The sequence below is a fragment of the Loxodonta africana genome, unplaced genomic scaffold (genome assembly GCF_030014295.1).
Source record: "Loxodonta africana isolate mLoxAfr1 unplaced genomic scaffold, mLoxAfr1.hap2 scaffold_675, whole genome shotgun sequence".
Lineage (NCBI taxonomy): Eukaryota > Metazoa > Chordata > Mammalia > Proboscidea > Elephantidae > Loxodonta > Loxodonta africana.
Window position 1 is genome coordinate 1 of NW_026975406.1, and position 16,807 is coordinate 16,807.

Here is a 16,807-nt window from a genome sequence, read left to right on the forward strand (position 1 = left end):
ATATTGTACATCCAACTGTGGTGACGCTTGCAAGCAGGCATCTAAAATATATCTACTGGTCATTCTGTTTGGAGCAAAGGAGAATGAAGAGAACCAAAGGCACAAGGGGAAGATTAGTCCGAAGGACTAATGGACCACAACAACCACAGCATCCACCAGACTGAGCCCAGGACAACTAGACAGTGCCCAGTTACCACCACCAACTGCTCTGGCAGGGGTCACAATAGAAGGTCCCAGACAGAGAGGGAGAAAAATGTAGAACAGACTTCAAATTCACACACACACACACACACACACACACAGAAACCTGGCTTGTTGGTCTCACAGAGACTGAAGAAACCATAAAAGTATGGCTCCTGGACACCTTTTAAAGTCCAACACTGAAGTCACCCCTGAGATTCACCCTTCAGCCAAAGATTGGACAGGTCTATGCGGCCAAAAATAACACACATGAGTGACGTACTTCGTATTGCAATCATAAATACAGGACTAGTGGGCACACTTGTTCAAAAGCAAAGAAGAGAAAACAGGATGGGACAGAAAAATTGGACAAATGGAAACAGAGGCTAAGGTAAAGAAAGGGAGAGTGTTGACATAGTACAGGGTTGGCAACAAATGTCACAAAGAACTTGTGCATTAACTGTTTAATGAGAAACTAATTTGCTCTGAAAGCTTTCACCTAAATCACAACCAAAAAAAGAAAAAAAGGTTGATAAAAACATTATTTATAATAGCTAAAAACTGGCAGCAACCCAAAATTTCCTTCTGTGGGTGAATGGTTATGTAAACTGTAATAAATAGATACATGATACAATACTCTACAATAAAATGAACAAATTATTAATACACACAACAGCATGGATGGACCTTAGTAGAGTCATGTGAAGTGAAAAAAGTCTATCTCAAAATGTTGTTGCTTTCTGCCATTGAGTTGACTTTAACTTATGACAACCTTATGTATAACAGAACAAAATGATGCCCAGTCCTGGGCTATCCTCAAAATCACTGGTATGATTGAGTCCACTGCTGCAGCCAATGTGGAAATCCATGTCACAGAGGGCTCACATTCTCTTTGGCCCTTTACTTCACCAAATATGATGTCCTCCTCCAGAAAATGGTCTTTCCTGATGACATGTCCAACGCAAGAAGATCGGACAATGTTCTGTTGGAGACAACAAGATATTTACCATTAAAAAATTTTTGGTTCGTTAGGTACCATGGAGTGGATTGTGACTCATAGTGACCTATAGGACAGAGTAGAAATGCCCCATAGGGTTGCCTAGGCTGTTATGAATGCAGATGGCAAGTTCTTTTTTCTCCAGAATGGCTTGTGGGTTAAAACTGTGAACCTTTTGGTTAGCAGTGAATTTTTAAACATTGCAATACCGGTGTTCCTTCCATTAAAGAATAGACAAGTAAAAAAAAATACACACATACATATACATATCATTACATATCACAAATAAGCAAAAAAAAAAGTCACAAATGTTTACATTACAAATATTTAAAATGGCAAAATGCATCAAAAAGATTTATAGCATAATACATATATATTCATAATAAAACATTACACACAAAATACCACACTTTACAAGGTGTGATGGTTAAGGTTGTGTGTCAACTTGTCTTGGCCATCATTCTCAGTGGTTTGGCAGTCCAAAGATGTTGTGATCACTTCCATGATGAGGTTCGATATAATGTGGTTACCTCCATGATAGACTCTGCTCTGAGTAGCAAGTCAGTTGAAAGGAAGTTTCCTTGGGTGTGTGGTCTGAATTGAATATAAGCAGACATTCTGGCAAGGTTCATTTGCTATTGCTCACTTTGGGTCCTGTAGCTGGCTCCTGTTCATCTGACCTCTGGTTCTTGGGAATTGAGCCAGCAGCTTGCCTTCAGTATTGCCTGCTGATTTGGGGATTCTTGGATCTTCCCAGCCAGTGAGCAAGAGCCCTGCTGTTTGACCTGTAGATGTTGGGTCATCCAGCCCTTGCAGCTGCATGAATCAGGAGAAGCCTGTATCCTGATCTCGGGACTTGGGATGTTCCAGCTTCAATATCCCTGTGAGCCATTTCCTTGATGTAAATCTCTGTATACACATATTTATATGCTTTACTGGTTTTGCTCCTCTAGAGAACCCAGCCTAAGACACAAGTGTATATTGACATGGTACAGCATATGTCAAGCACAGCTGAATATGTGTGAAGGCAAGAAAGATGTTTTGGGATGAGGATTGAACAGAATGGAAAAGCATACAATATTGAGATGTAATAAAGGAAGCAAAAAACCTAAACAGACAGATGATGGCAATTGATCATCAAATGAGAAGCAAGGGTAACATTTCTGTTCTTTAGGTCAAAACAAAATTAACAAACAAAAAATAACTTGAAAATAGCAATAACAGCAACAATAATAAAAATAGTAAGAGCAAACTAGGAAGTGATACCTCACATATGCACAATGCAATAGTTTTATTCCATTTAAGTCTTTTAAATAATGTGATAAGACAGTGTTTAAGCACTTCTTCGTTTTGTCATCCGTTTGAAGAAACCACTGTAGAAATAGAGAATGTTGATAGGTCTGTTATACAGATACGATATTTTAATCCCGATCCCCATGTGGTAAAAATGGAACGTTAACAAAGAGTAAAACAAAGGACTATATGAAACAGATAAACATAGACATGCATACACACTCTATGAGTAAAAATTTGGTCACTGGTGAATACAAAATATACTGGACAATTAACAAACGAAGGCCAGGTATTTTGTTAAGCTTTCAAATGCCTCAGGAACAATCAGCAAATTGTTTGGCATCTCCTCAGGGAGGATCTCCATGGGTAAAAAAAAAAAAAAAATCCATAAATTCTTCTCCCTCTGCCGTTTTAAGAAACACTTGGGAGAGGAGTCAAGACAGAGGCTTCATTGCAGGTAAAAAGACTGTTTCCGTATTTTACCAGTATCCAGAATGTTTCATTGACCCTTGCAGGGTCCCACCTTTATCCAATGGCAAAGTCATTGCAAAATATTAGGATTTCTGATTCAGTTCTGTGTGCGTTATACTTTTCAATAGTGCCTGAAGCTAGGATCTCTCTCCAATTTTTTGACATAATTTTTTTTTCAAATCTTCACACTCTATTTCAGAGGCTAAATGCTAAGAAGCATTTTGAAACATTATCATTCCATGTCTAAATATTTTTACTTCATATAAGTAGTTATCTGAATAAAGTTAACAGAAAAAAACAAAGTCCTGGAGTCAGTTTTGCCTCATAACTGCCCCCTGGGTATCAGAGACCCGTGCTCCACAGGTTTTTCAATGGCTGTGACCTTCCAGAAGTAGATCTTTCTTTCTTCAAGGTGCCTCTGAGTGGACTCGACCCACCAGCCTTTCAGTCTGTAGCTGAGTGCTTAAGTGTTTTTGCCACCCAGGTGGCCTAATTATGTGAATAATAGAGCTCCAATATGAAAGTAAAGGAAGCATATACAGTATTAAAAATACTGCAGCAGAATTATGAAGCTGCAGGTATTCAGTTTCTAGCATTGGTGTTCTTCAAAATCCTCAGTTATAAGCTGCCTCTAGGCTCTTATGTACCTCTCAAGTGTAATTTAATATTTAATGCATATTTAGATAACAGTACAAATGTCCATTTTTCCTAATCTCTTGATGAAGAAACAAATAAATTTCCATCTCACACCTCGTGTTGAGAAGTGAAAAGCAATTTTTGGAGTTTAGGAAACTTTTAATTACCTAGTTTTTTTTTTTATGGTGATAGTATAATATATACCATATTCTTCAATTTCCAGTAGAATCTGGCAGGAAGAAGACATAATTTTTTCAAAGAGCATAGCTGTGTAAAATGAATTAAATGCTCAACAAATACAGTAAACTATGGAAAATAATTTGGTGCTCTCCGTGGAACTCCAAAGCCGATGGGAGGAAGTCCTCTTATCTCCTCTTAACTTATAGGAAAAGCAGCACTTACCAATATAAGTATTTTTGTTCTTCAGCCTTTCATCATTGCAACTCGACAAGATTTACATTGCTTTTATTGTATTCATTGAAGATAGTTGATTTCCTAATTATAATATCTACTAATACCCAATTCAGTACCTCTTAAAAAAAATTTTTAGTGTGCTTTAAGTGAAAGTTTACACAGCAAATTAATTTTCCAATCAGAAACTCTTACCAAAAACTGTGTCCGCACTCTTCTCATTTCCTTCCTGGCTCCCTGTTTCCATTAGTCAGGTTTCCCTGTCCCTCCCTGACTACTTGCCCTTTTGGTCTCCTGTAGTTGATCGAAGTTATTGTTTAGCAGCCCCGTCTGTTATTGGCCTGAAAGGTGGCCACCAGGGGTGTCTGTAGTTTCACATTAGAAGATTGTCTTAAGAAAATAGTCTCAGGGGTTTCTCCAGCCTCTTTCAAACAAGTAAATCTGGTCTTTTTTGTTTATTTATTTTTGAATTTGAATTTTTTTTTTACATTTTTTCCCCCATTTTGCTCCAGGCTTTCTATTGTGATCCTGGTCAGAGTGGTACCATCTAGTCCTTCTGGTCTCAGGTTAGAGGAGGCTGTGGTTCATGTGGGCCATATGTCCTTTGGACTAATTACTTCCTTTAGTCTTTGGTTTTCTTCGTTCTCCTTTGTTCTAGGTGGAAAGAGGCCAATAGTTTTTTTTTTTTTTTCTGACATAAGCAATGTGTGTACAGGGTCACAACCTTGTAAGCAATGTTTTAAATGAGATAGTGTATTTCCTGTGCAACCATTTTATTATTTAATATGATACTATTGTATTTTTCTATTTGTTTGGTTATTCTTGATTCAGAGGCTGCTGGTAGTGCTATTTTCATGTAAGTAGTATCATTTCAAACCTTTCGTTCTTTTACCTTAAACTGCCATCCTCATCCTTCTCTGGCATTTTTTTTTTTTAATCTGTGGCTTATTAGGGATACATATATACATTTTAATTTAAATATACATGTGTTTATATGCATTATGTACTATATAATAGCTTAAACTAGAGGATTTCTTTATCCAAATGGAATTTTTAAATGAAATTTTGTTATATAAAATCAGTGACATGGACCTTACTTTCTCCCAATTTGTTCAAATTTTCTCTCACTGTCTTAGATTCTTCCATGAGAAACTATATCTCATTTGTTACAAACAATTTAGTATATTAGTTATAATGAAAATGCTCCTAGGTTAGGACATATTTTAAGTAAATTTATATTCAAATGCACTGCTGACTCAAAAGTGACCCCATAGCTGTAAATAGGCTATAAATCTCTATGGAAGCAGACTGCCACATCTTTCTCCCATGGAGCCACTGGTGGTTTTGAACCGCTGACCTTTAGGTTAGCAGTCCATCAACTTATATTAAAATGTATTAAGAAGATGTATCATCCAGAAGATTGGCACATCGATGGTCCAATTTTAGTCATGGAGTTGAGGATGCAGGAGGGAAGGGCTGGGCTCAGTTACATGGATAACAAACTACTCAACCTACTTATCATCATAACCCTGACATAGAAGCTAGATCACAGTAGGAGAATTTGCATATGCATATGTAAAGAAAACACCTTTCAGGTAACTTACTGTCATCATTTGTCATTTAAAAAAAAAAACATCACTATATACTTGATATTTGAGACTTATGTCCTGATATCTTAAATGCATTGAAACATTTAATCCTCATTTTTTTTTCCAGCAACACTGAAGGGAAGTGGTCATTTTGCACTTGTGAATAAAGAAATTAAGGTATCTTTTTTTTTTTTTATTCTATAACCCACAAAGCCAAAACCAAACCCATTGCCACTGAGTTGATTCCAACTCATAGTGACCCTATAGGACAGAGTAAAACTGCCCCAAAGAGTTTCCAAAGAGTACCTGGTGGATTTGAACTGCCGCTCTTTTGGTTAGCAGTCGTAGCACTTGACCACTATGCCACAAACTTTTCTATTACCCACAAGCTGAGGTATAAAAAAGACTATATCTGTATGGGTCTACCACCTGGAATAATTTCCTGTATAAAGACAGACTATCCCCACCACGATCTATTAGATTTTCCTTGTGTTCAATACTTGTCAAGTATGTTGTTTCCGACTGTACCACCTGTGGCACAAGGGCTTTTACAGGACTATGTTTTGAAGTAAGGGATACTAAATGTTTCCACACATTCTGGGAATTTGCATTTTGAAATGTTTTTAATGAAGTTAACATACATATTATAATTTTATACATGTCATTATGTAATTGTCAGTATTGTAAATGAAAAAAGAAAGTTTTGTAACCACCCATATACCTAACACATCTAAAATTTTTTACTTTTTTTATTTTTGCTTCATATATCTATATGTAAAAAAAGAAAACCTGTTGCCATCGAGTTGATTCTGACTCATAGAGACCTTATAGGACAGAGTAGAACTGCCCAATAGGTTTTCTAAGGAGCAGCTAGTAGATTCAAAAAGCTGACTTTGTGGTTATCAGCCAAGCTCTTAACCACTGCTCCACCAGGAATCCCATCAAGGTATATGTATATGTACATCTACATCTACGTGTACACGTACACATATGCCTTCACCTACATCTTTATCTGTGTCTATCTCTATCTCTATGTCTGTATCAGGGCTTTTCAACTTCCGCCATAGTGACATTTTGGACTGGAAATTTTGTTATTGTGTGGGGTTACTCTGTATATAGTAGAATTTTTAATAACATCCCAGGCCTCCATTAGATACCAGTAGTACCCTTCTCCTAGTACTGACACCCAAAATGTCCTAGGCATTGACAAATGTTCCATGGGCAGCAAATTTTCCTCAATTGATAACAAGTTAGATTTTTCTTTCTTTCCCTCTATCTTTTTTTCTTTCTTCATGTACCTATACTTTACTTGTGGGAGGCGGGTTTACTTTCAAAAACCTGTATTGGAAGTTTGGATTTATCTTATTCATTTAGCATATTGCCTTTGTATACTAAAAATCTACCAGATGATGCTACATAAAACCGATTGACTACGCTGATATCTCTATCCAGAACAGGTTTCCTGATAGACCAAGATGGAAAAGCAAAATCTAACAATGCTAAATGAATTCCTTCTGATGGGAATCACAGATCACCCTGGGCTCCAGGCTCCGTTGTTCGGGCTGTTCCTCATCATCTACACGATCTCAGTGGTGGGCAACTCAGGCATGATCATCCTCACCAAGACAGACTCCAAGCTACAAACACCCATGTACTTTTTTCTCAGACACCTGGCTATCACTGATCTTGGTTATTCAACAGCTGTGGGACCCAAAATGCTAGTCAATTTTATTGTGGATGAAAACACTATCTCCTATTATTTTTGTGCTACACAGCTAGCTTTCTTTATTGTGTTCATAACTAGTGAACTTTTTCTTCTGTCAGCAATGTCTTATGACCGCTTTGTGGCTATCTGTAACCCTCTGCTCTACACAGTCATCATGTCACAAAGGACTTGTTGGGTGCTGGTGGCAATACCCTATCTCTACAGCACATTTGTTTCTCTTCTGGTCACCATAAAGATTTTTAATTTATCCTTCTGCGGCTACAATATCATCAATCATTTCTACTGTGACAATCTCTTCTTGTTATCCTTGCTCTGCTCAAACACACATGAAATTGAATTGATCAATCTCATCTTAGCATCTTTTGATTTGATTTCATCTCTTCTAACAGTTCTTGTTTCTTACCTACTCGTTTTTGTAGCCATTCTCAGGATGAAGTCAGCTGAGGGCAGGCACAAGGCTTTCTCCACCTGTGGATCCCATCTGACAGTGGTGGTAGTGTTCTATGGGACTTTAATCTTTATGTACATGCAGCCCAAGTCCAGTCATTCCTTTGACACTGATAAAGTGGCTTCCATATTTTACACCCTGGTTATCCCCATGTTGAATCCCTTGATTTATAGCTTGAGGAACAAAGATGTAAAATGTGCCCTACATAGGACATGGAAAAAAATACGCAATGTATTTTCTAGAGTTTGATGCAGCATATGATTCCTACAAATTACACCATGATCTCAAACCTTGTCTGTGTGCCTCCATAGGGAACAGTGAGCACAAATATATTCAACATATATTTATAAATTGCCTTCTACATGCTAGTCACTCTTCTAAGTGCATTGATGAACAAAAGAGTACAAACTGGTACCTTTCTTGAAGGAAAGAGATGAATCACAAACAATAATTAAGAACAATCTATAGTACAGTAGAATGTGTTAGGACCCTTGTGGTGCAGCAGTTAAATTGCTTGACTGCTAACTGGAACGTCAGTGTTTCAAAAAACCAGTTGCTTCTTGGGAGAAAATTGAAGCAATCTGCTTCCATAAAGATTTTCAGCCTTGGAAACCCTATGGGACAGTTCTATTCTGTCCTATAATGTTGCTATGAGTCATAATTGACTCAACAGCAGTGCATTTGGTTTTTTTGATAATGTGTTAAAAAATACCAAACCCATTGTCCTTGAGTCGATTACTACTCACAGCAACCCTGTAAGACAGAGTAGGACTGCCCCATAGGGTTTTCAAGGAGTGGGCAGTGGATTTGAATTGCCGACCTTTTGGTTAGCAGCCAAGCTCTTAACCACTGCACCACTAGGGCTCCAGGAGAATGTGTTGGGAATCATGAAATTAGGCAAGGAGAGTGGATATGCTGAGTGGAAGTGGGAAAAAGTACTAGGTACAAAAGTGGAGATACAAAGATTCTGGTGTTTTTTTTTTTCAATTATTAAACTTTTCAGTGTCAGCACTTGTGTTTATGTATGTGTGTGTGTTTGTAAGCCTTTGCCTTCTGTTTTAGTCTTCAAAGTCTTCTGAAGGCTGCATTAGATCAGGGCCAGGTTGCGAGGAGTCTCAGAGTATATGGCGATTTAAAGTACTCAGTTGCATGAATTGCTTAAATGCCCCCATTGCAGATCTTGGAGTTCTACCCTTTACCCATTAATGCCTTTACTTTCACATGTAAATCTGTTTACTCAACATACCTTGAAATTTTTGCAGTTCAAAAGTTCAGCTCTGCATCTGACTTGTTTTTGCCTAGATCAGAATATACACCAGTTAAGATAAATTTCTTGAGGCCAACCATAGAGGCTCCCAGGTTTGAAATCCATCCCCTGCTGGTTGTTCTTTCTTAATAATTATCTTTTTTTGTTTAATGGATGATCCTTTCTTATCTATATCAACAACTTTTTAAGTTGTTTGTTCAATTACTTTCTGTGTATCTCCTTGGGTAACAGGATAGTCTATGACGAGTTAAGTTTGCTGCCTCTCTTTCATTGGTTTGGCTTTCCTAAACTTTGGTAAATATTTATTATGAATTTTATTTGCATTGACTTTTGTCCACCCTACTTGTGAGCGACAAAATGAGATAATCCCATGGTTTGTGCTTACCTGTATTTCTAATTCAAGTAAGACCTTTTATGTGGTAAGGATATAGTTATCTAGTTTTACGGACATAGCTGCAGCATGTTAAAACCCACTGCCGTCGAGTTGATTCCGATGCTCCTTAATTTTTTCCATGTATTTTTGTTTATTGTTATTATTTTAAAATTTCTAGTATTTTTTTGAAACTTCAAAAGTCTAAATTATTTTCTTGGCACATGATCATGAAATAAAATTCTCCGTGTAGCCAATGAAACTTGAATAAAAATAGTCCATTGGAATATAAAAAGGTGCACGGTTTATTGTCATGTGAGCATAAATAGTTTAAAAATGTTAAAGTACTTAGAAGGCTATGAAGGTCATGAGCACTAAACCAAACAAAACCCCGTTGCCATCGAGTGGATTCTGCCTCATAGCAACCCTATAGAACAGAGTAGAACTGCCCCTATAGGGTTTCCAGTGAGCAGCTGGTGGGTTTGAACTGCTGACCTTTCGGTTAGCAGCAGAGTTCTCAACCACCACGCCAATAGGGCCCTGCTGCTGGACTTTTTTTTTAAATAAATTAAAACCCCTTTCTTGAGCTAATTTTGGGTGATCCCTTTGCTTATTGTTTCATTACATGCATGGGAAAAGCATTACTAGATGATGCAATGCAGAGAGGCAGAGGCACCATAAGCAATTGTGACAGTTGGGCACCATGGTATTGTAGGGTGTGTCATTCATATACACTAAGATGTGAAAGAAGCAGCTGAAAATTTGCAATATATTGGGTAGTCCCAAGTTTAATGCAAACATCTAAGAGCTTCCCACCACAGAAATCATCAGATCAAAAGGAATAACATACAACTCAGGGATATCCATCAACCCAAAGGAAAAAAAAGTGTAATTCACCTATATAGTTTTTCACTGAAGGAGCTCCTGAAATTAAGAGAGAGAAAGAGAGGAGAGAGAGAGAAAAAAAAAAAAAAGGAAATACTAGCTGAGGATCTTGAGTATACGAGTTAAACATTTTTACAGTTAGAATAAGAAATGATCTGTGATTCATTTAAATATTTAATGGTCCCCAATAATCTTAATACTTGTTGTTGTTAGGTGCCATTGAGTTAGTTTTGACTCACAGAAACCCCATGTACAGGAGAATGGAATAGCACCTGGTCCTGAGCCATCCTCACAATCATTGCTGTGTTTGAGACCATTGTTGCAGCCACTGTGCCAATCCACCTCCTTGAGGGTCTTCCTCTTTTTCTTTGACCCTGTACTATACTAAGCTTGATGTTCTTCTCCAGTGACTGGTCCCCACCACCAAGTGTCAAATAGTATCTGCATGTAATCTTTCATCTAGAGAAAGTTACCACCAAATTGGTACTACATACGTTGCTGGATTCCCTGGAGAAAGAGTAAACCAGTGGAGAGGTGAACAGAAATGCTTTGAGGTAGGGAAGTCACAGAAGTCAAGTTACAGGAAGAGTGATATTCTAATTTCCAGTATATGTGACTGGCACATTGCTAGAACTGTGAGGGGCATGCCCTTCACTACAACGTGGTATTCCTCCCAGTTTTCGTTGTGTCATATTCTAGTAGTAGGTTATCTTGTATTCATAGCCAGTCTTTTCTATACACAATGGCAACTAAAAACAATAGCAAACCTGTAAAGGCTCCTTGGTGAGAAATATAAAAATATTATATTACTTAAATCCCAGAAAACCTGCACAATTTAATATATGAAATAACAGCAAAGTACAGCATCAGATATATCTATTTACATAATTTTAGCTCAAAATATTAGTTTATTACTTGAAGCAATAAAAACTAGCCAACCCTAAAGTAGGCAAAATAAGAATTCAACATTTACTGTCTCATAGAGAATATTGGTATTTAAAACTCACTTCTTCATGGACATTTTCTTTGACCATCACAACAAATGACTCTATGGAAATTGTTAACTTAAAATAATTGATAAAGAAACATTGGATTTTTTTCAAGGCTTTATTTTTTACAAAGTCATTAAATGTTCATGATTTTTTTTTTAAACATTAAGACTTTTAATACCTACTTGAGTAAGCAAGGATTCTACACATTTAAAGTGCTTTATACATGGGTAAATCTCTTTTTTCACATCTAGAAGTCAGATAAATTGGCTTTTTCTTGTTACATTTATTTTTTAAAACCTTTTATTGAGATATAATTAACATAGCATATAATTCACTGGGTTTTTATAGTTCACTCACTTGGCTTGAATTTTTTTCTTCATTTCTTTCAGTATGAGAAATGCCGAGCATGTTCTTCCCTTTTGGTTTTCCATGGTCTTTGCACATTTCATTATAATAGTTTATTTGTCTTCTCAAGCCACCCTTTGAAATCTTCAGTTTTTAACTTCATTATTTCTTCCATTTGCTTTCAAGAGCAATTTTCAGAGTCTCCTCAGCCATCCATTTTGTTTTTTTCTTTCTTTCCTATTTTTTTTTAATGACCTTTTGCTTTGTTCATACTTGATGTCCTTGATCCCATTCCAAATTTGTCTAATCTTTGGTCATTAGTGTTCAATGTGTCAAATATATTCTTGAGATGGTCTCTAAATTCAGGCTGGATGTACTCAAGGTCATGTTTTGCTCTAATTTTCTTCAGCTTCATCTTGAACTTACATATGATTAATCATTGGTCTCTTCTGCACTTGGCTCCTGGCCTTGTTGCAACGATGATATTGAGCTTCTCCATCATCTCTTTCCACAGACATAGTTGATTTCATTCCTGTGTGTTCTGTCTGGTGAGTTCCACATGTATAGTCTCCTTTATGTTGCTGAAAAAAAAGTTATTCGTAAAGAAAAATTTGTTGGTTTTACAATATTCTAACATGCGATGCCTGACATTGTTTCTAACACCAAGGCCATATTTTCCAACTACCAATCCTTCTTCATTGTCTCCAACTTTCACATTCTAATCACCAATAATTATCAATGCATCTTGACTGCAATTTTGATTAATTTCAGACTTCATAAGTTGATAAAATCTTTGATTTCCTTATCTTTGGCATTAGTGTTTGGTGGGTAAATTTGAATAATAGTCATATTAACTGGTTTTCTTCATTGGAGTATGGATATATCCTGTCTCTGACAGCATTGCACTTCAGGATAGATCTTGAAATGTTCTTTTTTAAGGATGAGTGTGATGCCATTCCTCTTCAATTTGTTGTTCCCATGATAGTCCAAATCAAAACGTATAATACCAGTCCATTTCAGCTCACTAAGGTCTAGGATATCCGGATGCCCATCTTTATGTTTTTTGTTTCATTTTTTACAATTTCATTTCTCAGAGATTCATACTTCATACATTTCATGTTCTGATTATTAAGGGCTATTTGCCAGTTTCTTTTCATTTTGAGTCATGCTAATAAAATTGAATATCTTAATCTGATAAAATAGAATAAGAAAGCAGTCTTAAACAGACAATTCACAACGAAAGAAGGAGTGGAGCGACTAATATCTGTCTCCATATTAAAAAAATAAGAGAAATATAGGGAAAAAATGCATATCATATACATCAAATGTAATAATTTTATTGCATTTGAGAACATGGTGGAAATAAGGAAATATTGAGTGGCCTGTCCTAAAGGTAAATTTTTTTAATCCAGGTCCCTGGGTGCGACAATTTGAAAGTTAACTGAGTTAAATTAATAAATGTATCTAAAAGAAACCTACTCCTTGGTGAACGCAAATAGTTTAGAAAATTAGCAGACACCCTAGATGTTTTCTTAAGCTTTCAAGGGCTTCAGACATTAACACATTGCTTGCTATCTCCTCAGGGAGAGCCTCAAGGGCTGAGAGAAAGCTATAAATTGTTTCCACTATGCCATGCTAAGGAGCTAATAAAACAGATTGATTACAGGTAAAAGGCATAATTTTTTATGCAGTGCCATTTTTCTAACATCTAGAATGTTTTGGTGACATTTTCAAGGCTTCATTTTAATCAATGGCAAAGCAACAGCAAAATAGTAAGAATTTTGATTTAGTTCTGTCTGCTTTCCATCATTATCCCTGATAAGTTTTATATGAGGTAGATGTGGACTTCTCGTATTCTCTTTTCTAATTTAACGCTTTGAATTTTAATGTCTGCATTTGCTTGCTAATAGTTTACTCAGAGACTGCTCTGCTTATAGTGTTCAGGAATAGATATATGCAAGTTAAGAAAGAAAAGAAAGAGAGAGAGAGAAAGAAAGAGAGAGAGAAGAAGGAAGGAAGGAAGGAAGGAAGGAAGGAAGGAAGGAAGGAAGGAAGGAAGGAAGGAAGGAAGGAAGAAGGAAGGAAGGAAGGAAGGAAGGAAGGAAGGAAGGAAGGAAGGAAGGAAGGAAGGAAGGATAGATGATGATAGATTAGATAGATGATAGACAGATCAGACGGACAGACAGACAGATAGATAGATAGATATAGACACACAGACATAGTTAGGAAGAAGTAATCACTACAAAATTTTAAACCAACCATTCTGTTATCTTAACCTGTAGGGCTATTGTTGTGTTTTTAAAACATCTGAGGTATATTCAGATACTTTTTTTTTTGAGATTATAATTAAATGGATCTCTGATGTCTCATGGCACATAAAAGTTCTGATGTTAAATGGAAGACGCTTCATGTTCAGACAGATTTTAAATAACTTCCAGTAATTCACATATATGTCATCGTCAGTATATTTTCTTTTTCTCCTACGCTATTGTGTCATATGGTGATTTTTTAACTTTCTTTTTTTTCATAAAAAGTAGAGGATTTTTTTTTTTTACAAGGCAGAGTTTGTGACATTAATGTTTCACTATTTGTTCAGATTTCCTCATATATCCTAGATTTCTCCATGAGAAAAACTACATATATCTGATGTGTTAAAAAAAAACTTAGAATGTGTCAGTTATAATACTAATGCTCAATTGGAGGAGAAATTATGTAGACTAACAAAGAAAGTCATCTATAGAATGGCACTTTCAGGCACTTCAGTCATAGAATGGGTTTTATGGAAATGTGGGGCTGGGGTCAGTTACAAGGATAGAACCATAATGAACCTAGTCATTATGAAAGTGGTGGCAAAGAATTTAAGTCACAGTCCAGAAGAATTTACCTATAAATATCATAGAGATCAAAACAATTAACAAAAAAAATCATTTCAAGTAATTACTGGCAACATCAAAAAAAATAGGTGACAAGGATGATAGACAAATACATGATAGATAGTTATACAGAGAGACATATGGATGAATGGATGGATGGGTGGATAGATGGAAGGATGGATGGATAGATAGATAAAGTGTACTAAACACACTCTATTTTAGAGTTATTTTCAAGTAACAAAGACACATTGAAGCATTTAATTCTCATGTATTCTTCATAACAATCCTGCAAGAAAGTGTTAGAATATGATTTTTCAGGTAGGGATAAACAGATTCATATAACTTATGTTATTTACCCAAAGTACCACTTTGTATATCTTACAAATGGAGGTATAACCCAACCTAGTATAGCAGAGGCTGTATCTAGGTTCATACAAAGGAATGTTTTCATCTATAAAGACAAATAATCCCTATTGTAATCAATTATATATCTATCTAAAACTCATCTACTATGTTGATTGTTCCATCCTGAACCAACTGTAATCATGAGTTTGCATAAGATAATGTTTTGAAATGAAAGGTTCAAAATGTTTTCACATATTTCTTCTTTGTTGTTGTTGTTAGGTTCTATCGAGTCGGTTCTGACTCATAGCGACCCTATGCACAACAGAATGAAACACTGCCTGGTCCTGCGCCATCCTTACAATCGTTTGTTATGCTTGAGCTCATCGTTGCAGCCACTGTGTCAATCCACCTCGTTGAGGGTCTTCCTCTTTTCCGCTGACCCTGTACTTTGCCAAGTATGATGTCCTTTCTCCAGGGACTGATCCCTCTTGACAATGTGTCCAAAGTACATAAGATGCAGTCTCGCCATCCTTGCTTCTAAAGAGCATTCTGGCTGTACTTCTTCTAAGACAGATTTGTTCGTTCTTTTGGCAGTGCATGGGATATTCAATATTCTTCACCAACACCACAATTAAAAGGCGTCAATTCTACTTCAGTCTTCCTTATTCATCGTCCAGCTTTCACATGAATATGATGCGATTGAAAATACCATGGCTTGGATCAGGCAAACCTTAGTCTTCAGGGTGACATCTTTGCTCTTCAACACTTTGAAGAGGTCCTTTGCAGCAGATTTACCCAATGCAATGCATCTTTTGATTTCTTGACTGCTGCTTCCATGGCTGTTGATTGTGGATCCAAGTAAAATGAAATCCTTGACAACTTCAGTCTTTTCTCCGTTTATCATGATGTCGCTCATTGGTCCACTTGTGAGGATTTTTGTTTTCTTTATGTTGAGATGTAATCCATACTGAAGGCTGTGGTCTTTGATCTTCATTAGTAAGTGCTTCAAGTCTTCCTCACTTTCAGTAAGCAAGCTTGTGTCATCTGCATAACGCAGGTTGTTAAGGAGACTTTCTCCAATCCTGATGCCCTGTTCTTCATATAGTCTAGCTTTTCTTTAGGTATACGAAAAAGATAAAAGTTTTAAGAAGAGTACAATAAATATCCATGTATCTAACACCTAAAGGTTTAACAGTTTATCCATTTTTGTTTCATCTATCAATCTATCCATTAATCTATAATATGTGTGTGTGTGTGTGTGTGTGTGTGTATAAAATTTGTGGGAGTAGGGTATATATTCAAATATCCTAATAAGGAAAGATTGGATTTATATTATTCACACTGGATTTGTATACTAAAAATCCATCGGACGACTATGTTAAAGCTATTGACGATGCTGATGTCTCTATCCAGAATAGGTTTCCTGATAGACCTAGATGGACAAACACAGTCTAACAGTGCTGAATGAATTCATCCTGTTGGGAATCACAGACTGTCCTGAGCTGCAGACTCCATTGTTTGGACTGTCCCTCATCAACTACATGATCTCAGTGGTGGGCAACTTGGGTATGGTCATCCTCACCAAGATAGACTCTAGTCTACAAACTCCCAAGTATTTTTTTCTCAGATACGTAGCTATCACTGATCTTGGTTACTCAATAGCTGTGGGACCCATAATGTTGGTAAATTTTGTTGTGCATGAAAATACAATCTCCTATTATTTTTGTGCTATACAGCTAGTTATTTTTATTTTGTTCATAAATAGTGAATTTTTTATTCTGTCAGCAATGTCTTATCACCACTATGTAGCCAGCTGTAACCCTCTGCTCTACACAGTCATCACGTCACAAAGGACGTGGTGGGTGCTGGTGGTGACTCCCTACCTCTACACCACATTTGTTTCTCTTCTCCTCACCATAAAGATTTTTAATTTATTCTTCTGTAGCTACAATGTCATCAGGCATTTCTACTGTGATGGT

The 16,807-nt window shown here is 36.5% G+C and overlaps 1 protein-coding gene across 1 annotated transcript; it reads left to right on the top strand.

The window, feature by feature from the left end:
- Positions 1-30: 30 nt before the first annotated feature.
- On the top strand, positions 31-8,085 carry LOC135230006 (olfactory receptor 8K3-like). Its single transcript, XM_064279113.1, has one exon. It carries the CDS (start codon positions 7,053-7,055, stop codon positions 7,998-8,000), a length of 948 nt encoding a protein of 315 aa, XP_064135183.1. The 5' UTR covers positions 31-7,052; the 3' UTR covers positions 8,001-8,085.
- Positions 8,086-16,807: the final 8,722 nt, after the last annotated feature.